Source organism: Microtus pennsylvanicus, chromosome 2 (assembly GCF_037038515.1).
Source record: "Microtus pennsylvanicus isolate mMicPen1 chromosome 2, mMicPen1.hap1, whole genome shotgun sequence".
NCBI lineage: Eukaryota > Metazoa > Chordata > Mammalia > Rodentia > Cricetidae > Microtus > Microtus pennsylvanicus.
This window is the reverse complement of record NC_134580.1, coordinates 27,862,275-27,888,169: the sequence shown is the minus strand read 5'-3', so window position 1 is coordinate 27,888,169 and position 25,895 is coordinate 27,862,275. Positions and strand designations below refer to the sequence as shown.

The following is a 25,895-nucleotide window of genomic DNA, read 5'->3' as shown; positions in this document are numbered from 1 at the left end:
CTAAATAAATCTTAAAACAAAAACAAAAAGGTAAAATTTCAACGAGGCTAAAAGGTAGAAGCCCAAACAGATAATATGATCTCTTTTCATGAAAAATAAAACAGAATTAGGGAGGGAAGCTCTCTTGGCCCTCCAGGGTCATGTTAGTCTCTGGATTCCTGGAAAGTATAAAGCAGTTGATCAGCAAAGGAGGCTTTCTCCAGAGCCCCAGCGGACATGGCGGTCAGTCCCTTGGAAAAATGACTTCCATGGTACTTGTGGCTGCTATTTTCCTGACTACAAGTCAATCTCATTCTCGTATTTCCCTCTCCTTTCTTCTCCCCGCTCCTTCTCCCCCTCCTCTTCTCTTCTCCCTCCCCCCTCCTCCCCCTTTGTAGCCACCCTGAACTCTTGGCAGCTCAGTTCCACTGAGAGCCAGGGGAGGCCTGAGGCGCCACCTGCTACACGCAGGAGCTCAGTTATATAGTTCCATTCACTCCTCCTGTCAAGGCACAGGGAAGAGCAGCTCATCCGCTAAGTCTGCATTTACTCATCCTGGCCTGCACATTTTAACCTGCCTCTAAAACCAGGCGACAGCAAACCAATGACTTGGGAATCAGATACCGTCGCTGAAGCACAGAACAAGCTGTCCGAGTGACTGCTACCCGCGAGGCCCAAAGAGAAAGAGATAATGAAGTCACCTGCTGCTGTGAAACATGGAACATTGATGCAGTTGCTTTTATTTATTCACCTATAAAGATGACGGCAACGATTGTGCTGAGTAACCCTCAGATTAACACTAATTATTTACTAGAGATGGGTTCCTAACCAGATCAGGGAAGGGCGAGAACAACAAAAATCTCCAAAACACTAAAACAAAGAAAAAACATTTTTTTTTTCCCTTTTAAAAACTTAAAATGCTACTTCCCCATAGACTTCTTTAGACTGGGTTGCAGCCTGAGGTAAGAGGAAACAAGGCTTTGGGCATTTTGAAGAAACTGAAGGTTAAGGTCAGTGCCAAGCATGGGACTGAAACCCTGATGTGAGCGTCTGATCTCAGGCACATTCCGAAGAGAGGCAGGTTCCCAAAGGATTCCTAGTGTTCGCACCTCTTCACACTATAACGCTGAGTTCCCTTTTCTGGCTGATTCGCTATGGATGAAGTCCCTCACTGCTGCCCCCCTTTAACCGACACTGAGGGGGAACCTGGCAGACCTGTGGCGTCTGCTCCGAATGGAAAGGTGACAGGCTAGCGCCGTCACCCTTCCTCTAAGGCAGCCTCTGCGGGCAGCTGGAAGACAGGCGCACTGGGCGAAAGGCTCCTTACCCTCGGGAAAACCAACCATAGCTGTCCTCATTCCTGGTGAAAATGACCAACCAGGTCAGTCCATATCACTAGGAAAGGCCAAGGAAAAACAGCTTTCTCTCAAAAAATAACAAGAGGAGAAAGCAAAAAATATTTAGTATGGCCCAATGTGATATGCATAAATTTCTTTTTGTTATTATATCTAAGTATACATTTCCTAAAGCCCAGTTACTAGATTGAACTGAATGGGAAGAAGAGAGAAGCCAACTGGAATTTCCCTCAAGAGTTCACAGCTTCAGCCTGAGAGGTCCTCGGTTTGCGCTGTGGAAGCCCCTTTTTGAATGAAGGCTTGGGAAGGCTAGGTGTCATGCTGGCTCCAACTCCATTGGTCCCTGAAGAATAAGCCTGGCTCCATTCACTAGCATTTCCTGAGGCCTGAGGTGGAGTATTCTGGTAGCGGGACCCAGATGAATACCACGAGTTGTTTCTGTAGCGACTCGCACTGTCATGCCGCCCTTGGCTTGTGGGGTCAGTGGTCTTCTGGCTTTGTGGTCTGTAGCTTTGGCCTCCTCGCCGGTTTCCTGGAAATACCTACAGATAAAAAAGCACAACGTTCACGGTGCTCTGTCATTATGATGCCTGCTTTGTTCCACTATTTTGAAAGCGTAATCAATCATGATTGGGATTCAATCCTACCAGCCAGTCCAACCTATTCACTCCTTCGGAATACACCTTCCATGAATCTCCCTGCCTCTCGTACTTAGGTCTTCCCTACTGAGGAGTCCCATCTCGTTAAGACATGCACAGGAAGGAAATAAACACAGAAGAGTCACAAGCTCTGAATCAGACAAGTGTCTGAACACATAGATCCCACGCCTCCTGTAAAGACACGAGCACGTGTGTAGTATTTTGAACGCAACTGTCCCCATTAAGCTTATAGGAAGTGACACTATTAGGAGGTGTGACTTCAATGGAGTAGGTGTGGCCTTGTTGGAGGAAGTGTGTCACTGTGGAGGCGGGCTTTGAGGTTTCATATGCTCAAGCAAGGCCCAGTGCCTCAGACCACTTCCTGTTGCCTTGTGGGTGGAGGGGTGTAGAACTCGCAGCTCCTTCAGCACCACGTCTGTCTACACGTCCATGATGATAATGAACTGAACCTCTGAAACTGTAAGCAAGCCACCCCAATGAAACGTTTTTCCTTTATAAGAGCTGCCATGCGAGGCTGGAGAGATGGCTTAGAGGTTATGGCTGCTCTTCCACAGCTCCTGAGTTCAATTCCCAGCAACCACATGGTGGCTCACACCCATCTGTAATGAGATCTGGTGCCCTCTTCTGGCCTGCAGGGATACATGCAGACAGAACACTGTATACATAATAAATAAAATAAATCTAAAAAAAGTTGCCATGGTCTCTTCACAGCAATAGAAACTCTAAGACAGAAGTTGGTACCAGGGACCAGGATATTTGTGTGAGAGGCCTGACCATGCTTTTGTTTGAAGGAATATGGACCATGAGACTGTGGATTAGAAAAGCAGTCAAGTCAGGCAATGGTGGCGCACGCCTTTAATCCCAGCACTTGGGAGGCAGAGGCAGGTGGATTTCTGTGAGTTTGAGCCATCCTGGTCTACAGAGCAAGTTCCAGGACAGCCAGGGCTACACAGAGAAACCTTGTCTTAAAAAAAAAAAATCAAAAAAAAAAAGCAGTTGAATGCTTTAAGTGCTGCTCAATGGGCCACTCTTATAGGAACACAGAGGGTTTGGACTGTGGGGCCTGGCTCCAGAGGTGTCAGAGGGGAAGAATTTAGTACGTTACCTAGAGACAGTCTTATGATATTTTGGTGAAGAAGGTGGATGCTTTTTGCCCTTGTCCAAAGAGGCTGCCTGAGGCTAAAGTGAAGAGTTTGGGACTAATTCTGTGGCCAGAGGAAACCCTAACTAAGATACACGCAGCATAAGAAAAGTAAGCAGAGGAAGTCCGCTTTGCTGGGTCCTACAAGCCGTGGACAAACCAGGAGCTGTGGAAGTCAGCATGCCTTTCACGTCACAGCCCAGGAAGCTCCTAGGACTGGCTTTTTTACCTTCAAACCAAGGAAACGAGACCATGGGTTACTCTGCCACTTTCTAGAGTTTGCTCCTACCCTACGAGGTTCACTTGTTTTGCCCTGATCTACTCTTACTGGGCTCCTGAGTCCTGAGGCTTTCAGCTGCATGGTGGTGAACCTTGACACTTGAAGTACTTGTCTACCCACTTGAGATGGGTGCACAAATCCTAGCGTGACTAATTATCAGACAACATAACCTACAACAGACTGCCAACAAATGTAAGTCAGCTGCTGGGGCAACAGGAAGTCTCAACTGGCTGGTGGTGTGGAATACTGTCTCAAATGATTTCCCCGGAACTAATGGAGACTAGATGGAATGGGAACAGAGAGGAAGGTAACACAATGAGCTATCAGCACTGAAACACAACAACTGGGGGTCATTTCCCCTGAGGCACTCAGTGTGAAAGCTATATTACCTCCCGATGAGCCTGGCCGGGTCCATCACTGGAGTCTGTCATGGCTGCTGAAGTCTCTCCTGGGGCACAGTGTCTCTTGTTAGCACCTGGAAGGCTGGGAGCACAGGGGGAAGAGGAAGCAGGAGACCCATCACCCGGGCTGTTCAAGGACACAGATACCACGGAGCTGCATCGAGATCTGGTCGAATAGCTGTTCTTTGGATGGGACACTGAAACAGGAACATGAGGAATATGCTGTGGTCATATGATGCATTTCACGGTGAGCAATTTAAGGGAAAGAACATTTGAGGGCTGCCGTGCTGGCGCAGTGCATGAGAGCACATGCTGCACAAGCCTAGAGCCCATGGAGCGGCGGGCAGAGAGAAACAATAAACACGTGTTCGGACTGTCCATGGGACAGTCATAGGAAAATCTACAAAATAGCAAACCTACTGCCCTGTGAAGGATTCCAAGACAGGAGGACAGCCTCAGACAAAACCACACCGGCCTCCACTGATGCCTCTCGGCATCTCCTCTACCTAAACTCCTGGCTGTACTTCCAGCAGCCTGGGAACAACAGGACAGGCCTATGTTTTGTTTCCTATGCAAGTTAAATAAATAGATCTTGTCTTTACAACAAACACACATCTCACTGCATTTCTTACTACAAAATGACCCCAAATTCAATAACCCATATAACTGAAAAATATTATTTTCAATTCAAATGTTCTTAGATATCACAGTTTGAAACAATCCCCGGATGTCTTCTTGGTTCTAAGCCTGAGCTATGATGGGGCCAGCATGTCACTGTTTTGTTCTGTACAGCTGGAGAGCAGACCCACGGTCCTTGACACAGAGTAGGCAAGTGCTCCCAGCCCCCATCCCGTACTGACAAGAAGAAAAAGGGGCGTAAGCTCAGAAGCCTGATCTTTATGAGACAGGGTTTCTCCATGTAACTTTGGAGCCAGTCCTGGAACTCTGTAGACCAGGCTGGCCTCAAATTCACAGAGATCCACCTGCCTCTGTGGGGTGGGACAATTTCTATATTCTGTCAATTATGTTTTAAATAAATGCTGATTGGCCAGTAGCCAGGCAGGAACTATAGGTAGGACAACCAGACAGGGAGTAGAGGCAGGTCAATGAGAATAGGAGAATTCTGGGAAAAGGGAAGCTCTCTCTTGGCAGTCCTGCCCAGACACTGAAGGAGGAAGATATGACCTGCCCCACTGAAAAAGGTACCAAGCAAGCCATGTGGCTAACATATACTAGAATAATGGGTTAATATAAGTTATAAGAGTTGGGGGCTGGAGAGATGGCTCAGTGGTTGAGAACATTGCCTGCTCTTCCAAAGGTCCTGAGTTCAATTCCCGGCAACCACATGGTGGCTCACAACCATCTGTAATGAGGTCTGGTGCCCTCTTCTGGCCTGCAGGCATACATGTAGACAGGTTATTGTATACATAATAAATAAATATTTTAAAAAAAGAGTTAGTAAGAAGTCTGAACTAATGGGTCAATTAGTTTATAACTAATGTAGACTCTCTGTGTGGTTTTCTTTGTGACTAAAAGGCTGCAAGAACCGGGCAGGACAGAAAGCTCAGCCAACACCTCTGCCTCCCGAGTGCTGGGATTAAAGGCATGGGCCACCACCGCCTGGCACCTGATCTATTACTACAAACTCTCATTTTGGGGCCCTGTTTTTATTTTGTGTGTCAGTGTTTAGTTTGAATGTATGTATGTGCACCATATGCATGCCTAGTGCCCATGAAGGTCAAAGGAAGACACTGAATCCCTTGGAACAGGAGTTAAGGATAGTTGTCTATTATTCCGTGGGTACCAGGAATCGAACCCAGGTCCTTTATAAGAGCAACAAGTAATCTTAACTAGAGTCATCTCCCCAGCCCCAGAGAGATTCATTTTATTATTTATGTTTGTGTATATGTGTCTGTATGTGTGCAAATGCCTACAGAGCCAGGGTTACTGGGGCTAGAGATATGGATGGCTATGAGGCATCCTATGTGCGTTCTAGGAATTAAACTCTGGTCCTCTGGAAGGGCAGCGGTCCTTTCAACCCCCCGAGCTATCTTTCCAGCCCCAGCTTGTTCCCATTTTTATGCTATTATTTAAAGGCCTAGTATGTGCCTCTGTTTGAGGAGTAAAATGATGTTCAGGACGTCAATGCCGGAGAAGGATTCGACCTGGTCTGAGTTCTGAGACCCTGCTCTTCACACTCTCACAGCTCTCGACTCAGAGGGAAGACTGCTGGAGACTGGGGAAGAGATCTACAGCCCGTGGAAGTTTAAGGCCAATCTGAGCTCCAAAGAACAAAACGTATTCCATATGTCAGGACTGTCAAATACCAGTCTCTAGAGTTCAAAGTACCTGCAGCCCCGGACTCCTATGTATCCTGGTGATTTGAGGGGTGTACAGTGGAAGGCCAGCCAGCACAGCTGCCCACCAGAGGACAGTCTCCTTAGCATTCTAGAGTCCTCTCACCTTGTCCAAATGAATCGATACTCTGTTTCAGAGTCTCCACATCACAGGTGAACCGGGCCACCCTTCCCAGGTCTTCATCGTACTTCCGCTCACTGACAAAGTGCTGGAGAAAAGAGAGAAAAGCTTCCAGGTAAGAAACATTGTACAAAGAACCTAAAGCACACACAAGTGAACGGAATCATCTTCAATTTTCTCAGTTTTACTGCTTTAAAGTTTGCTGTGCCCATTACATTTGCAACAGTGAGTACTCAGACGGTCACTCATTTTCAAGGGCCCGGCTAAGCCTGACAGCTCCATGACATGTTAGAAAAGGCCGACAACGCTGGCATAACCCGAAGGCAAGGTAAGGAAGAAAAAAGAATTGATGGCAAAGGATCTTCTTCCCCCTGAGCTATTCTTCACACAGTTCCAATGTAATCGTAAGCTCCAACTCTGCTTAAGTAGACGCTGTTGTCCTTTGGTAGGATCCACCTTCAGAAAAGGCACTGCGTCTCCTTTAAAACAGGGTTTCAGAGTCTTTGAAAAAGAAGCAATTTCTTGAGATAGAAAGTCATTCATGTGGAAAGGCAACTCTGCAAACGAGACATTTATGCTGCAAGTGATTTAATCCTTTTAAAAGCGGACTGAGCTGAGAAGTAACAGCCCCCTGGGTCAAAGGCTGACTATACTATGGGAACTGTGGGGCGAGGAGTCAGTCAGGAAAGAAGCAGTTCTGGGGATCTGTTAAACAAACAATGTCTAGGGGGCCAGGATCACCCCCACCACACACACCAGATGAGTAGAGGAAAAAGAAAAGTGAAGAGCTCTGAGAGAATTTGTAACTGAACTCCTCACTGGGGGTAGTCTACTCCCACTTCAAATGCATCCGAATTCTTGGAATGCATCCAGAAACACCAAAAGAGAAAGAGAGAGAAAAATTACCCTTGAGACGACATCCTAAAAATTCTGAGTACACTGCAGCTTAGGGAAGTGTATAGACCTCCTGTAATGGCGCTTTCAGATACAGAGGATCTGTCTGATATTAATTCTGAAACAAATTTTAGGGTTTGTTGAGCCAAAGACATAATAGAGATGACAGAAGTACAATGATCTGGAAATAAGACATTTAAATTGCACAGCACCCACTCCAGTACATCAGAAATGCGGAAAGAAACAGATCCTTAGTCAGCCTGCAGAAATATTTCTAGAAACCTTTCAGCCTCGTAGGAAGAGGAACAGATGAAGCCTATGGGAGCCAGAATTCTCATCTAATTACGAAGGGATTTCTGGTTTCTCCTAGACAGCTGAATGAGACTGACTGGCATCAGTGTGAGGGAAATGTTCTCCACAATCCCGTAATGTGCTATTAGTTAATAGGAAATAGGAATTTTAAACTTACATTTTTTGGGTTTTTTTTTTTTTTTTTTTTTTTTGGTTTTTCGAGACAGGGTTTCTCTGTGGCTTCGGAGCCTGTCCTGGAACTAGCTCTGTAGACCAGGCTGGTCTCGAACTCACAGAGATCCGCCTACCCCTGCCTCCCAAGTGCTGGGATTAAAGGCGTGCGCCACCACCGCCCGGCGCAATTCTCAGGGGAAGGAGTGAGGGATAAGAGACACTCAACAGGTTTGTACGAGCGCTGGTTCAAATGGTGCCCAGAAGGCTCTCGATCACCTTACAGCCATGTCTGTGCTTTCTCCAGGCTGTTGTGTGCCTCCACAGGAAGCATTCCTCTCAAATAAGTCAATAAAGTTCATGTGTTCATAAGAGCAGAGGTGAACGCTTAGGAATAGAAAAGGTCACCCCCCACTCCTTGCTTGAAAAGCTTTCTGTTCATAAACAGTGATTTAGAACACGGTGTCCATGGGTATCTACAAATAACCCAACCTCTCTCGGGGTCACACATTTAGTATCAGAAATACAATTTTAAAAATTTATTTTTACTTTATGTGCAACGAATACTTGCTTGCACATATGCATGTGCACTGCATGTGTGCCTGGTGCCCAGGGAGGCCAGAAGGAGCAATGGAGCTCCTGGAGCTGGAGTCACAGAGAGCTGTGAGCAGCCATGGAGTGTGGGGAACTGAACCCGGGTCCATCTGTGTTTAAGGATTACAGAAGATTTGAGGCAGGCTACTCAAGTATGAGAATCAGATATGGGGGTGGGGAGAACAGAAAGACTTGAGTGAGCCCAGTGCAGAAGGCCAACCTACGGCTGAGCAGCTTGACCGCTGTGGTAGAAATGGAGATGAAAATCAAGGTCACTCTGAGGTTCAGCACTAAGTCCAAGGACTGGCAGGGCTCCCTGACAGATTAATTCGAGGGTGAAGAAGTTTGCCAAGATTTCCTGCCTAGACAACTGGAGAGACGACAGAACCATGTAAAGAAAAAGAAAGTCTGGAAAGAGGCCACGCTTGGAAGGGAAGTTCATGGTTTAGTGTCCTCTGTACAGCCATGTCTTCTGGAGATTTGCTGTGCTGGTCCAAGTCAGTGCAAGGCAGAAAGGAGAAGGATGTTCACCTTGATATCAGCCCTGAGTTCAACCAGCTGCTCCTCTGACATCCGTACAGCCACATCCGTCATCTTCTTCAGAACTTCTGCTTTCTTCTGCCGGCTGAGCAAAATTTCCACTGTGGAAGAAAAAGAAGCATGAAGTCCATGCTGAGGTTAAATGAGATACGGAATGGGAGCACACGCCTTGAGAGTGCACCAAGACAGCCAAGGGCCTAGCTGCCCACTCATCCCAAAAGTGAAAATACCAAAGGTCTAGTTTCTGGCTTAGGAGTCTCTGAAGGCAGTTAAAATACAAACACTGATGAATAACAAAGACTTATAAATCACTTGCCATTTCTCTCTCCTCTTCCTACCTCATTTTTTTTTCTCAAGAAGCATATAAATTAAGACAGAAATATACATATAAAACATTTGACACAAATTCCATGAAGAACCAGCGGGTACAGAATGTCTCTCTACTTCTGACTTTGCTGTCCCTACTCAGAGCCACTAGCAGCTTCCTATGTGTACTCCAAATGCTGTCTATGTATGGACAGCACAGACCTCTCCCTCCCTCGTGGGGTATCTGTAAAATACAGTCTTCTCTTTATCATAGCCGGTCATCTAATCTACAGATATACCCCAAATACTGAGCACATCTACTAATGATGGATATCCAAGTCCTTACGCTCTTTTTATAAAAGCACCTGTCCCTAGGGCTATGGTAAATAACAGACCAAAACAAAAAAGGCAGGGAATCGCTATTCCTCGCTAGCACTTGTTCTGTTTTGGGACAGCATCCAGGCTTGTCTGGAACCCACTATGCAGACCAAGATGGCACGGTAGTCTTCCACCACAAGTCTATAAGCACTGAGACTCTACATATAAGCCCTCACACCCCACTCTGTCCTGCAAGGTTATATCATTGGGTTTTTTCCTTTCTTTTTAAATTTACTCATTTTGCCAGGCGGTGGTGGAACACGCCTTTAATCACAGCACCCGGGAGGCAGGGGCAGGCGGATCTCTGTGAGTTCGAGGCCAGCCCGGTCTACAGAGCAAGTGCCAGGACAGGTTCCAAAGCTACTGAGAAACATTGTCTCAAAAAATAACCCCAAAAATAAACAAATAAATAAATTTACTTATTTTTATTTTATGTGCACTGGTGTTTTGCCTGCATGTATGTGTGAACACGTTGGGTTCCCTAGAACTGGAATTACAGACAATTGTGAGCTGTCATATGGGTGTTGGGAATTGAACCCAGGTCCTCTGGAAGAGCAGCAGTGCTCTTAACCACTGAGCCATCTCTCCAGTCCCTGATCATTGTTTTTCTAAGTCCAACACTTACTTTCATTCATTCTTTCAGTCTGGATTTGTTTGTATGCATGAGTGTTTGCCCACATGTATGTATGTGGACCACATGTGTGCCTAGTGCCTATGGAGATCATATTCCCCCTGGACCTAGAGTTACAGTCAGCTGTGAGCATCATGTGGATGCTGAGAATTGAGCCTTGGTTTCTGTCAAGATCAAGAGCTCCTAAGTGCTGAGCCAGCTCTCCAGCCCAACACTTGACTTTCTTAAGAGCTACAAAAGATCTATTGACTTAGCTCCCAAGATAAAACCCACCTGCCGTTCACATCAACCTCAGTTCTCAGCCTCCAACACTGGGATTTTAATGCAAAATTATAGATTTCAAGGTAGACAAATATATTTAGTAATAATTTCAATTTTTTATTTAGTTTCATATGTGGGAGTGTGTTGCCTGCATGTATGCCTGTACACCAAGTGCATGCAATGCCTGAAGAAGTCAAAAAGGGGCATGGGACCCTTTGGAACCGAAGTTACAGGTGACTGACAGACACCATACATGTCAGTGTTGGGAACTGAACCCAGGTCCTCTCCAAACCCTCAATAAAGACTTCTACAACACATCACAAGACTTGGAAAACCAAATTAGGGTTTGAAAAATGGCTCAGTGTTTGAGTCTCATCACCCACACGATGGCTCACAACTCTGTAACTCTAGTTCCAGGATCTGATGCCCTCCTCTGGCCTCCCTGCACACATGTCATGGTACACACACACACACACCCCACATACAGGTGGGTATCTGAGTTTGAGGCCAGTCTACTTTACATATAGAGATGCAGGCCAGCTAGGACTACACAGTGAGAACCTGTCTCAAACAAAAAAAGAACAAGAAAATTTTATTTTGAGGGGGCTGGAGGGGTGGCTCATCAGTTAAGAGCACTGACTGCTCTTCCAGATGACTCAGGTTCAACTTCCAGTACCCACACAGCAGCTCACAACTGCCTGTAACTCCAAGATCTGATACTCTCACACAGACATACATGCAGGCAAAACACCAGTGCACAGAAAATAAAAATAAATCATAAAAAATTATTTTGAGGAAAAAAAAAGAAAATCAAATATGATACTGAACAAGTCATATTTTTCCCATACAAGTTTCTTCACTTATTAAATAAGAAGATTAAACAAAATAAGAAAACCTACCTACTTCAAAGTATTGGAATAAAGGATATATATGAGTATGTATAAAGAAATTCTGAACTGTGAAATAATATAAGTAAAGTATTTAATAAACTAAAACATGCTTTCTTGACAGTACTGGTAACACAATTATTACATCATATCCCTGAGAACCAGCAATTTCAGAGAGAACAAAGATAAAGACATAAAACTGATGAAGTTAGGTAAATTTTTGTAGCCTCTAATTTGATAACTGGTTTAAACTGGGTGATGGGACTCCCTTCGCCTCTCTATTGAAATTTTCTATAGATGATTTGTGTATTCATACTCACATATGTGAGCACACGTGGAGAACTTGGGTATCTCCCTCAATTTAAGGGTCTCTTGCTAGCCTGAAGCCCATGTTTTGGCTGACTGGCCAGGACAGTGAGTCCTTGAGATATCCTTGTCTCTGGACCCAGCTCTGAGGTCACAGACTCAGGCTACCACACTCAGCTGTCCTGTGGGTGCCAAAATTTGAACTCAGGGCCTTCTGCTTGAGTAGCGAGCACTTCCTTTATCCCAGGTTCATCTTTCCAGTCATGCTCCGCTCTGTTGTCTGAGACAGGGTCTCTCGCTGGGATCTAAGCCTTATCAACTGGCTAGACTGGCTGGCCAATAAGTTCCAGGTAATCTATTTTTTCTTCTCCAGAGCTGGGGTTACAGGTGTGTGCCACCACACCCAGCTTTTAAGGTGGGTACTGGGGATGCTAATGCAAGAACTTTATTGACTAAGCCATCTTCCTAGCTCCCTCAGACAGACAGACAGACAGACAGACACACACACACGCACGCACGCACGCACGCACGCACGCACACACGCACGCACGCACGCACACATGCACATGAATGTTTTGCTTCAGGCTGGCAAGATGGCGCAACAGTTAAGAGCATTGCTGCTCTTCCAGAGGTCCTGAGTTCCCAGCAGTCACATGGAGGCTCAAGACCACCTATAGTGCGGTCTGATGTCCTCTGAATAAAGGTGTACATGCAGATAGAGCACTCATACATAAAGTAGATAAATAAATCTTAAAAAGGTCTGTCTGTTTACCCTGTGCATGCCTGGTGCCCATGGAAGTCAGAAGAGGGCATTAGATCACTTGGAACTGGAGCTTACAGGCGGTTTTTAGCTACTATGTGGGTGCTGGGAATAGAGCTCAGGTCCCCCACAAGAGCAGCCAGTGTTCTTAACTGCTAACCCATGCTCCCACCCTTAAAGGATTTATTTTCAAAAAGTACCTTCTCCTCTAAAGTAAGTGTGTCTTTTCACTAATGTTAGTTTATCTGAACCTTTATCTTGGAAAGAATCAAAGAACAAGAATAGGGTACAGATGTGAAATAGGAGATAGAATGCCTGCTTCATTCTCAATACTTCCCTTAAAATGGACTGAACTAAATTCTGCTCAGTATTTTCAAGGTGTCTCTTCTATGGCTGTGTTCCACAGGCACAACGATCACCTAATAAAGTAATTCTATTCTTACTAGTTTGAGGGTAGGTTAAAAGAAACAACCTTCCTCAATAAGATGGCATTCAATGCATGAAGACAACCACCACCAGACCAGTGAGATGGCTCAAAGGGGGAAGCACGTGCCATGCAAGCCTGACAGCCTGAATCCCATCCATAAATCCCAGGGGGGAAGGAAAGGACCAATTCCATAAAGTCTTCTCCTGGCCTCCACACCTGTGCTGCACACCTGCACACACACCTGTGCTGCACACCTGCACACACACCTGTGCTGCACACCTGCACACACACCTGTGCTGCACACCTGCACTCAGAAGCACAACCAGGTTTCTGGTTCTTCCATCAAAAGCCACACAAATTATCCAAGCTAGACTTCATTCCTCCAGAGTCTACTTTAATAAGCATCCGTGGCATGTTGAATTCTCGGCTCACCGCCCTCCCCCACTCCCTGATTACAGACACTGAATAAGGATCATCCTAAAATGGAAAAACAAAAGAAATTCTGTGACAGCAAATGACAAGAACATACACTCAACTGCACGGTGAAGCCTCCTCAGATTAGCCTAATGTTTTAGCCTTATCAAAATAAACAAAACCCAGTGGAACCGCTTAATCACTAGAAAGAAAAACAAAACAGAGGAAAGCCCAGGCACCTGCGGGGAGCTTTATTTCCTAAGGGCGATGCTATGGCAGCAACACAGTGATACAATGATTTGTAGACTAAATTCTACATTGAGAATGCTAAACATTTGGGGGGAAAATGTAAAAGACTCTTGTGAAGAATTAAAAGTAGAGTATAACTGCTCAAGACTGACTAACTGAATTCATAAACTTGTTTGTTTTACTGACAGTATTTAATACATGAACACTAAACTCTGACTGAGAGGCAGCTGCCTACTCTTTGCATTGGTAATAGTTTTTTCCAAGTTACTATGTAGACCAGGCTGGCCTCAAACTCACAAAGATTGAACCGTCTCTGCCTTCCAGGTGCTAGGACTAAAGGTGTGCGCCACGCCCCTGGCTCAGGAATAGCTTCAGTTAACTATCAGTCATCTTACTTGCTTCAGCTTTCACTTTGTCCATTTCTGCAAGCAACGCCACTTCTCGGTCCATTAAACTAGGGGGAAATGACAAAGAAAAAAGGTTAGATAAGAAACTCAAATACCAAAATAGTATATAATTAACAATGGAGAAAAACTAAATTTGTTCACTAAAAACATATGGTTAAGAAACAATGAATGGACACATGGAAGTCTAGTATTGTATTCACAACAAAGAATATTTAAAGATCCTCAAGAAAATAATAGACCCATGGGGCCAGAGAGATGGTTCAGCGGTCACCCACATGGCAGCTCACAACTGTCTGCAACTCCAAGATCCGACACCCTCACACAGGCATACATGCAGGCAAAACACCAATGCACATAAAATAACAACAAAATAATAGTAATAATAAAATGAACCCACTCCCTTTTGTTCTATGTTCTAGCAGCAATTCAAGCTACTAGAAATCCAGGTTAGAACCAGCAGATGGCAGTAGCAAGCCACAAAAATTTTTTAGTTATGCTAATGTAAGAATTTATGGAAATTATTTATTTCCACAATTTCTATATTTTGATTTATCTCTTCATAAAAAAAATATGGTCTCACTTTGTATCCCTAGCTGACCTGGAACTGTATGTAGACCAGGCTGGCCTTGAGCTCTATAGAGATCCACTTGCCTCCGCCTCTCAAATGCTGGGATTAAGGTGAGCACTGAGCTTGGTTTAAACAATTTGAAAGTTGTTTTTAATTTTACCAGGTAGTATCGCTTTCTGCGAGAGTATAGAAAGTTGTCCAAGATTAGGATCTACGTATCCAACATGTGAACACCATATTATTGCAGCCAGATCAATGGCGCTACAATCCCTAGGATACGGAATAGTTCGAGTTGATTCCTGATACAAAACTTAGCAGTAATTAGAAAAGATGGAATTAAAAGTTTCGTACAGATTTTTCCATTCCTCCATGTTGGGGACCAGACCAAGGGCCTTGTATAAGTGGTGCAAGCACTCTGCTTCTGGTTTCCTTTCCTCCTCTGCAGACTGGAGATGGAACACGGCCTTGTGCGCTAGGCTAGCATTCTGCGATTGGAGCTATTCTTCCAGCTCTTGTTTTTGTAAAAAACACTCTCACTGACCCTGAACTCGTTATTCTTCTGCTCAAGCATCCCAAATGCTGGGATTATAGGTGTGTGTTACTAATCCTGAAATTACTAAACCTCAATTTAGTTATTTATTCTTTATTACATGTTTATTTATATGTGTACGTAGACTGTTGGAATCAATGCGCAGGAGTTCACTCTCTTTTGTCACCATGTGGGTCCAAGCTAGAACTCAGTTTGTCAGGCACGGCGGCAGGCACCTTCACTCTGAGCCATTCTATCAATTTGAGATTTCTCCTTAATAAAGTACGGCAGCCAGGCAATCTGGCACCCGGAGGCAGAAACAGGCAGATCCCTCAGTTCAAGGCCAGCCTGGCCTACAGAGTGAGTTCCAGGACAGCCAGGGCTGTACAGAGAAACCCGGTTTTAAACAGTCCCTTCCCCCAGAAGTATACCGCTCTAACGTTAGTAGAAATCTTACTCTTTCTGATTGTAAAGGCAATCACAGACACATATGACCATTCAATTTATCTCACTATGTAATTACGTTAGCACAGTTAATACAGAGACTACAAACAAATCCTTCACAGAAAACTGCCAGAGAACACCAGTTTGATGATTATCCGTGTTAATAAACAGACTTGTAACTAAAAAACAACAACAACAACAAAAAAAAAAAAACCTGGGTGGCAAATTAATCCAACAGCCCCAGACACAAGAGAAAAAGACAACGATCCTGAGGTGGCCACTCTCTGCTGGGAACACTTCCCACTTGGGTAGTTTGCTTAAGAACCCCAGCCGCCTCTGGAATACCCAGAAGGCACAACCGGGCCAGGAACTGCCAGGCCTACAGTTTGGTGCTGCCAGTTCGTCTTACGATGCACACACCGTGCCCACCAGATGACAAATTCTTTGTGTTTGGCAAAACTTATAAAATATTTATTAAAGACTTCAAAAAACAAGTGTTTCACATCTCATGGTCTTCGCTGAGAAAAGAAGAGCTGTGTGGGATGTTTCCAGCAAAACCAGTTCTACAATGGCACGGTACCAGACCGTTCTTGTGGGAATATGAGGGGGAAACGTGACTGACATTCTTTCCACTGTAACGACCAATGGTGTTCACTGGTTTCTTGACTGATTCACTGGTCACAAAAAAATTCATAGCACACTGACTAGCAATGCAATGTTATGGGAATACCTGTTACATTCTAAGAGACTATAACTTTTTTTTTTTAATGTTTATTTATTTATTATATATACAATATTCTGTCTGTGTGTGTCCGCAGGCCAGAAGAGGGCACCAGACCTCATTACAGATGGTTGTGAGCCACCATGTGGTTGCCGGGAATTGAACTCAGGACCTTTGGAAGAGCAGGCAATGCTCTTAACCACTGAGCCATCTCTCCAGCCCCCGAGACTATAACTTTTGCTGGACTTCACAGCCAGATTAATAATACACCTCTGGGTTACTTAGGCTTTAGACTGAGAGCCTGCTATGTACTCAGACTGTTTGTTTAACCTGCCTTTAGAACAGTGTGACACCCAACTTACTTGCCCTGGATTTCCCAGTAGTCGGCTTTTACAAGTGGAGCTAATGTCACTGTAAGCCTGAACTACTCACTCTTTCATGCACCCGACCTAGAGTAATGCATGTGCACCACTGCTGAGAGCAGCAAGTGGAGTGGTTGAAGCAATCTTATAAAATGAATATCCACCGCTGAACACATTCACGGATAATGTTGAACTTAACTACTTGATTATAAACAATGATATTTGCAATACTGTCTGTCATTTGGGTGAGCAAAAAAATTTCTCTATAAAGTACTCCTCATTTCTTCTTATGTAATATTTTCTGTGCTGTTTAACTGAAGAGAGCAAAGCCACATTTAGGATCAGACATACATATACACATTTGTTGTAAGAAGGCTTCTTGGTCGTTCTGGCCACTCAGGAGTTCAGACCCGAAATAATCACACAGAAACTATGTTATTTGAATCACTGCTTGGCCAATAGCTTAAACATATTGCTAGCTAGCTCTTACATCTAGAATTAACCCATTTCCATTATTTTATATTTTACTACGAGGCTCATGGCCTACTGGCAATGTTCCACCTGGCAGCTCGCACACCTTTCCCCTCCGGTGGCTACATGGCATCTCCTGACTCTGCCTTCTTTCTCTCAGCATTCAGTTTAGTTTCCCCCTCTAATTCCTGTTCAGAGGATCTGATGACCTCTTCTGACCTCCACAAGCATCAGGCATGATGTGGCAAACAGACACACATATAAGGAAAAGCATTCAAGTAATAAAAGTATAAAAAAAAGAATGTGTAACGTGGGATTCCCCTCTGTATGCTGTGATTACCATTCATGAGTAAAGAAACCACTTTGGACCTATAGCTGGGCAGAATTTAGCCAGAACGTCAGGAGTCTGGGCAGCCAGGGAATGAACAAGTAGCTTCCCACAACAGATTGGTGCTCCAATGTGTGCTAGCTAAATCCACAAAAAACCTGATAGGGCTTTGAAAGGAACTGAAGACACTAAAAAGCAAAGTTTCAAAACGACAGCTTCCTGGGCTGTGCTCTTTCAGGATGTTCTCCACTGAGCATTACAGACCACAAATGGGGTCTGTAGCGGAGTGCTACAACTTGCTTAGTGGCAACACAGACCTGTTGTGGCCTGACCCTGGATCTGGCTCTCAGAGGCAGAAAACATGCCTCCATCGTGTTGGACTGGGCGGAGAAAGCAGGCAGGGCTTTCATAAAAACATAAAAAAAGGATGCTTCTGGTCAGGAAATAATGACAGACACTCATGCAATAAAGACCAATCCAGATGGAAAAGACCTCTAAATGGGTTACAGTGTTGGATAAATGTACATAGATAAGCTTGGGAGAGAAAAAAAAATAGTTGTCAAAAAAGTAAGTGGTTTAAAAAAATAAAACAAAGTCTTTACAGAGACAGATTAAACTTGAAGAAAAAGTAATAGGAATAAAGAAAAATAAGACAAATAGAGATGGAAAATACACAGTCTGGATTATGTATTGTGGGGTTTTTTTTATAATTTTTTGACTGAGAAGAACTAAGTACAGAGAGACATTTCATTGTATGGGCTGCTAAACTAAGCCAACATATAGATTTTAAAGGTATCGTAACTTCAAAATTTGGGTCTAAGGATTTGTTTCTTTGGAAAAGAGGTTCTTCTTTTGTTTCCAGAGGATGAGAACCTATGGAATCCTTCCAGACTAACATGGTTTGATGGACTAAAACCCCCCTCCCAAAAGGTCGCTGTGAACCCCCCTCCAAATTACTTTGCCCAACAAAAAGCAGGAAGCAGTTTGGAGAGAACTACACCCAAATTCCCTAAATGATTGTTTATATATGCTTGTTTACATTTAAAGAGAGATATGATATAAAGATGGATACTTTACATTGGAATGGATTTTGGTTTCTTGATACAAATTTAAGGTCAATTTTGTTATATTTCTGCTCTTGATTAAGGTATTGTGTTTGTGCAGCTCATTTAAAATGTAATATATAGGGCTGGAGAGATGGATCAGTGGTTAAGAGCACTGGCCGCTCTTCCAGAGGTCCTGAGTTCAATTCCCAGCAACCACATGGTGGTTCACAACCATCTGTAATGAGATCTGGTGCCCTCCTCTGGTGTGCAGGCATACACGGAGGCAGAATGTTATATACAGAATAAATAAATAAATTAAAATGTAATGTATAATTAAGAAACATAGGTTAATAGATGATCATCTGTAATAGTCAAGAATGTAGTCATGTTAGTTAGATTTTCTAGATATATAAAGATATAGTTCAGTTAGATAGGTATTCTTCAAATCTTTCGGAGACCTTCAGAATATGGCATTTAAAATGTTTTAAGAACTTAGGACTTTTCATGACTGTGAGACACATCTTCTCCTGGCAGCACCAATAATTTCAAAAGGAAGATGGGCACCGAAGAGGCTCCTTATGGAGTTTGGGCAAGAAATCGCTCTTGCCTGGACTGCTTGATGTTATGCTGTATGAACTGGACATGCAGTACTCACAGAAAAATGACTGCTGAAGCTGCCTAAAGAAGGTAGATGGTCCTTCAGGGTTCCTGCTTCATAAAAGAACAAAACAAAAAGAGTCTGCTAGATATTCTGCAAGACACAGAAGAAAGTGATTGACAAACTGACAATATAGGTGGAACTGTCTTTGAAATTTCCTGCTTCATGGGAAAGTCTGCTGGATATTAGGGGTCTGAAGGCTGAAGATGGATGCCCCAATGGTACAGAAGAATTTTGGGTGACTGTCCAGGGAGAGAGATGTCTCTGTCAATTCTAAAGTTGGAAGTAGCTTACAATGCACTTCCTGTTTTCTTAGGTAAGATTATATCTTCTGGAGTCTTTGATAAAACTGAAGAATAGATGGCTATAATTATAGTTTTCCTTAGTTATGATAAAAAAGATATAAATATTGTAACTGTAATTCTTGCTTGATATCTGTTTTTGTTATATGTAATTTTACTATATTAAAGTTAAAACCTTTCTTTTTATTTAGACAGAAAAGGGGAGGTGATGTGGGATTCCCCTCTGTATGCTGTGAAACTTAACTATTTGTTGCTGAGATAAACAGTGGTCCCGGTATGTCATGGTGGCTGAGGGATCCATTGTCCATGGTGTGAAGTAATAGTTCTTAGATATCATAAATGTATTTGATATCAGAATGAGCTCTCACAGAATGACAAAGGCTCGCTCAGGCTGTCAGACTTTCCATGACCTTGCTCACTCCAACACCTCAGGCATAAGCTTTCCTCAAGGTTCTCTTCAATGGCAGTAAGCCACGAGCATTGGATAGGCTGTGAAATGGATAACGCAGTTTGCTCAACATTGCTGGGACCCTGCTTGGAAAGATACTAGGTTTTATGAAGCCTGAGCCCTTATGTAGTGTATTTAAAAAAACAAAACAAAGCAAAACAAAACAGTATATCTCCCCGGTCAGTAGTGCCGTCTGTCTTCAATCCTAGCACTTGGGAGGCAGAGACAGGAGGATCTCTGTGAGTCTGAGGCCAGCCAGGTCTACAAGAACAAGTTCCAGGATAGGCTTCAAAGCTACAGAGAAAACCTGTCTCAAAAAACAAACAAACAAAAAAAAAACAACCAACCAACTAACCAAATAAACAAACAAAAACAAACAAACCAGGATTTCTCTCTATAGCTCTGGCTGTCCTGGAACTCGCTTTATAGACCTCAAATTTAAAGATCTACCTGTCTCTGCCTTGGCCTCCCAAGTGCTAGGATTAAGGCATGCATCACCACCTGGCTTGGTGTAGATCATTTCTGTACCTTTAATCATTAAATGGTCACTTTACTAGAGAACACTGGCCACTGAATGTTCTCTATATTCCCTTCCCTCTCAGGACTTGTTACAGAACTGCAACTACTTACCTTATTTTAGAGCCTCTGCACAATTTACTGCTCAGTAGCTGCTACTACAGCAGCACCACAAACATCTGAGATATTTTCTGTGCCTGTCATTTCAAGCAAAATCTTTGATTGATAGTCCTAACATCAAACTATTCATTTTGAGACTAGTCTTGCGTTCAGTAGTTCCTACGTACCAAAAATAATTATCATTTGTTTATGGTTATTGCATTAGAAAAACACAGTATTTTAAATACAACTGTAATTCTACAGCAAATTATGTAACAGGGTAACACTCTGTCTATTATTAAATAATAATAATAAACCACTTAGTAGGAATCTCAGGTAATAATTTTTACTTGATTTTGTTTTGCTCAAAACTTAAAACATATTTATCCCAATATATTTGCAAATCAGAGCCGAAATTGAAGCAAAGCCAATGAATGGATCTTTTTTCCTTTTAAGACTTTATTCTTCCCATTTAAAGCAAATGGGAATTAAAAGAATTATCAATAGTTTGTTTTTGAAACAGGGTTTCTCTACATCCTGGCTGTCCTAGAACTCCCTGTGTAGAGCAGGCTGACCTCAGACTGATAAGATCCACCTGCCTCTGATGTCCAAGAGCTAGAACATGCCTGGCAACAGTTAAGTGCATGGCTGTTTTGCCTGCGTCCAAGTCTGTGGTTCACCAGTGGCTAGTGCCCTTGGAGGCCACAAGAGGGCTTAGAGTCCCCTGGGATGTTATCACAGATGATTCATGGATGAATCCAGTATAGCATCATCTGATGGGTGCTGTGAACTGACCCTGGATCCTCTGGGAAAGCAACAAGTGCTCTTAGCTGCTGAATTGCCTTTCTAGCCCCCAACAGTTTTACAGCAGAGAATAAATGACATTTCCTGTGTTCTCTAAACCTCCACACCCCTAGCACTGATCTTCCTGGAGTTTATTCATTCTCCTGTGCTCAGAACAAAAAGTCCTTTTTTACTATAAAAAAGAAAACTACTTAGTAGGAAAGAAGTTGGGATAAATATATCAGGCAATCTATCCAAGCACGTTTAGTAAGATATTTGTGCTAGTTAGTGTTGTCACTGTGCTACCCAGAAGGAAGGAATCTCAGCTGAGGAACTGCTCCTCTCCAACTGCTGTAGATACAGCTGAAGCATTTTCTTGGTTGCTGATTATGGGGAGGTTGAGCCCACTGCGGACTGTATGCCCCGGGCAGGTGGTCCAGGGTTGTATTAGAAGGGTGGTACTTCAGTTCATGCGCTGACTTCTCTCAGGCAAATAAAGCACACAGACTTTCTCTCATCTTGGTTTTGGTCAGTGTTTGTTACAGTGACAGGAGACGAGGCCAGCACCCTAGCAGTAATTTTCACAGATAGTTAAGAGAGCTTTTTAATGTGGGTGTTTCATAAAACTAAAACACTATTTTTATTCAAATAGAAACGCTAGCATATTTTCTGTAGGCTTTTTGCAGGCGCACCTTGACCATCTTCTACTACACACCACCTTTCAGGATGCATTTACTTCAAATCCTGCTTCATTAATAGTCTTCAGCTTGAGCCAAGTAACTAATCTCACACTGTAAGTTTTATAGATCAACAAGAAAAGTAAACCTGGGTCTAGAAATTGTTATTACTAAGTCATCTTAAATAAGGATGGATTTTAAGTTTAAATACCTCGCTGTCCTGGAACTCACTCCACAGGCCATGCTGGCCCTGAACTCACAGAGATCTGCTTGTCTCTGTCTCCTGAGTGCTGGCATTAAAGGCGTGCGCCACCATCACCTTTTATAATCGATCTTATTGTTGCAAATCTGTTAAAAATTCTTTGGGTTTTTTGTTTTGTTTGTTTCGTTTTTTAAAAAAAGCCAAGTGGTGGCGGTGCACACCCTTAATCCTAGCACCTGGGAGGTAGAGACAGGTGGATCTCTGTGAGTTCAGAACCAGCCTGGTCTACAAGAGCTAGTTCCGGGATAAGTTCTAAAGCTACAGAGAAACCCTGTCTTGAAAAACAAAATCTTTGTTTTTCTTTGCTATTATAACAAACACAAACATGACTTTCAGCATTAATTCCAAGCTGTTTGGTGCCAAATGAAGTTAGCTTGCTTGTCCATTACGTCTTATAGTAATAACTACAAGATGCTCGGAAGAAGGCAGCTTTTAGAGCCCCAAAAGCCTGAGAAGGCACCAGCAGAAAAGGGCAGGAAGTTTCTGACCTTCAAGCTCAACTGACCTGGTTGTTAGCCTGCTGATCTATTGATCACACAGTTCCCAGGGAAGAAACCATTTCACCTGTCCTTACTCAAAGAGGTCCCTCCTGGCTGGGCTCCAAGACAGCAGGAACTCACAAATCTCTCTCAGAAGTGTGTTTCCTGAATGGAATCGGGTCCTGTAGCCGAGTAAGCAGTAAGATGAATGATCTTAAGAGACTAGAGACCTACCAAAGCAAAGCTGCTTTTCCAAATATGCCAATCAAATGTTAAGAATCTCTACGGAAGACATGGCATGTCACCCTTGTACGTGTTGAGAGCAAGGGCACTTCACTACAGACAGCCACAGAAGAATGCATCGAATGGGGAAGGTGGCACTAACTCGGAGGAAAGAGGAAATCTAAGTTTGCAATGAGTAATTTGGCAGGAGCAAAGATGTACATCAAGAAAGAGACGACATGTTATAGCTACAAAACTGAAAGGTAGAAACGGGGGCTCCAGGGCAAGGTCAGACTACGAGGTGAACAAGCTGTCTTAATCAGTACTTTTTTGGAGCTGGGCAAGTGGCACAGGTTCAAAGCCAGCCTGGACTACATAAAAAAAAAAAAAACAACCCTCTCTTAAAACACCCCTCACACAAACACGCAAGTACGTCTTGGTTGTAAGGACAAGGTTTTGGAAGTGTCATTTCGTTTTTATTACCGCACTCTCTTTTTTTCAATCCCAGAGACAAGGAGGACTGAGGGGACCCACAATCACAATCCTCTCTGCCCTGCTCCTTCCATCTGCTGTGGCACACAGGGACCAAAGAGATACGGTCAGGCATAAGCTCGGGGAAGAGCACGGCTCATCAGTAAGAAGGAAGGGGATGCGCAGGGCTCTCTGCACCACTCACTATAAATGTAGGTAGTTCTTACACAAGCAGAATGCACAGTCCTACATCTAAGTGACCCCTGGCTGTCTTCCTGACATTTTCCTTTTTAAAATGACATATACTAATTTATCTTTATATCTGTGGGGCAGGGGAGGTGGGAGGTGCACGCCATGGCATGCCTGCAGAGTCAGGGAACAGCGTTAGAGAGATAAATTCTCTTCTGCCACGTGAGCCCTGGGGATCACACTCCAGTAGTCAAGCTTGGAGGCAAGCACCTGTTGAGCCATCCTGCCTGCCTTTTCTTGACGTTTTTGGAAAGTTTGTTCAAAACATTTTTTTAAAAGCATCCTTTAAAAATACAATTCCTAGCTGAGCAGTGATGGTGTACACATTTATTCTCAGCAGAGGCAAGAGAATCTCTGAGTTCAAGGCCAGCCTGGTCTATAGGGCAAGCTCCAGGGCAGCCAGGGATACACAGACAAACCCTATCTCAAAAACCCAAAAATAGCAGGGCGGTGGTGGCGCACGCCTTTAATCCCAGCACTCGGGAGGCAGAGGCAGGCGGATCTCTGTGAGTTCTGGCCAGCCTGGTCTACAGAGTAAGTTCCAGGACAGGCTCCAAAGCCACCCAGAGAAACCCTGTCCTGAAAATCAAATAAATAAATAAATAAATAAATAAATAAATAAATATATATATATATATATATATATATATATATATATATATATATATATCAGGGAACACTGTGGTTCAGGGTTAAACATTTTTTAAGAAGTGTTTTCTGGAGTCTGGGAAGATGGATCAATGGGCAAGAGTGCTTTCTCTGCAACACTGGGACCTGAGTTTGAATCTCAGCACCCACACAAGAGACTCAGCATGGCTGAACATGTGTGTAACTGCATTTAGGTGCAGGACTGAAGAAGGTGAATCCTGAGAGTTGGCTGCCCAGACACCTATGAAAACTCGCAGAACAGCGAGAGTCACAGAGGATGACACAGTGCCCTGTTCTGGACACTGGAGCACATGCATACCCGTGGGTCCACACAGTCACATGTGTGCACCACACTCTCCCTCCACACACACACACATGAACTATTCTCAAGACTTGAGAGATGGCTCAGGGAGTAGTCCAGACAAAGTCAGGCACATGGTAGCAGCTTTCTATAATCCCAGTGTTGCTATGGTAACATGGCAGAGACAAGACAATTCCTGGAGGCTCCTGGAACAGCTGCAGGTATATTGCAGGGGCAAACAGGAGACCAGTTTTGCTAAGGTGGAAGAGACCACCATCCATGCATAAGTATTTTCAAATCTTTACCAAACCTGCTTTTTTCCCCAACAGAATACAAACTGGTACATTTTAAGAAATGAGTACAGAACACAACTGGTAAAACACAAGACCAAAAGTAAATAAATGATTAACAGGGCACTGAAGAGATTATTAGGGTAAGAGAGATAAGAAAGATGAAAAATTCAAAAAACAGATATTCTCTACCTTACGCGTTCTGGTTTTTGTTTCAAAATAAGGTCATGCTTGTAGCCAGGCTGGCTTGAAAGCTGGTGATCCTCTTGCCTCAGCCTCCCAAGTGCTATGATTACAGGGTGGCTAAACACACCTGACTTTCTACTTTACAGTTTTAATCTAGCAGTATGTCATTTATCATATTGTTGGCTCAACAGACTGGCCCTACTCTATAATTATTTGCCTCTTCCAAAAAAAAAGATTCCCATTAAGCCCATTTCTAGAGCACTGTGAGTTCTACCACTCAATCCCATACTATGGCCAAAAGAAACTGAACAAAGCAGAAAGTTAGATACACTATAGGACTTTTAGGCTATCCCCACACGTAGCTAGAAGGGCATTAAAGAAGCTCGTGAATGGCTGGCCATATTTATAAATGAACACTGTGCTAATGATGTGTAAATGCAACTCCTCTTACCAGCTCTGCAACTCAGCAAACGCTTGCTTCATTTTCTTGATGGATGCATCCATCTCTTCTTTAACTACCACTCGGTACCGCGCAAGAGACACGGTGCAGCGCTGGAGGTCTTTCACAGATTTCTCAATGTTAGAACCTTGGAGGGAAAAAACAAGCCATTACTTTAAAAAGAAACATGCAAATTAAAAGTTGGATCTGAATGTGTTAAGTCAAACATCATCATATGGACTAAGACCCAAATGACCACCTTTTCCAATTCCAACAAAAGAAACTCTTTTTTTTTTTTTGTTTGTTTTTTTCAAGACAAGGTTTCTCTGTGTGGCTTTGGGAGCCTGTCCTGGAACTCGCTCTATAGACCAGGCTGGCCCCGAACTCACAGAGATCTGCCTGCTTCTGCTTCCTGAGTGCTGAGATTAAAGGCATGCGCCACCACCGCCCAACAAAGATGCGCATTTTTGTTTTCCCTGTCTCTCATTTCTGTTTTCTAAGATCAAGTCTCTGTAATCATGGTTGGCACTGGAATTCATACGTGTATACCAGGTCAGCCTTGAACTTGACATGATCCTCCCGCTTCT

At 43.6% G+C, this 25,895-nt stretch overlaps 1 protein-coding gene across 2 annotated transcripts in view; it reads right to left on the bottom strand.

Annotated features, from left to right (window-relative positions):
* Window positions 1–688: 688 nt before the first annotated feature.
* Window positions 689–25,895, bottom strand: part of Spats2 (spermatogenesis associated serine rich 2) — a 67,135-nt gene continuing 41,928 nt past the window's right edge. The window contains exons 8-13 of one of the 2 annotated variants that reach the window (XM_075960597.1): window positions 25,321–25,456; window positions 13,798–13,856; window positions 8,775–8,884; window positions 6,279–6,381; window positions 3,804–4,012; window positions 689–1,876 (exon numbers count right to left, since the gene is read on the bottom strand). In XM_075960597.1, the coding sequence (XP_075816712.1) occupies window positions 1,565–1,876; window positions 3,804–4,012; window positions 6,279–6,381; window positions 8,775–8,884; window positions 13,798–13,856; window positions 25,321–25,456 (929 nt within the window). In that variant the 3' untranslated portion in view covers window positions 689–1,564. The remainder of the gene's footprint in view (window positions 1,877–3,803; window positions 4,013–6,278; window positions 6,382–8,774; window positions 8,885–13,797; window positions 13,857–25,320; window positions 25,457–25,895) is intronic. The other variant, XM_075960596.1, reaches the window with a different exon arrangement.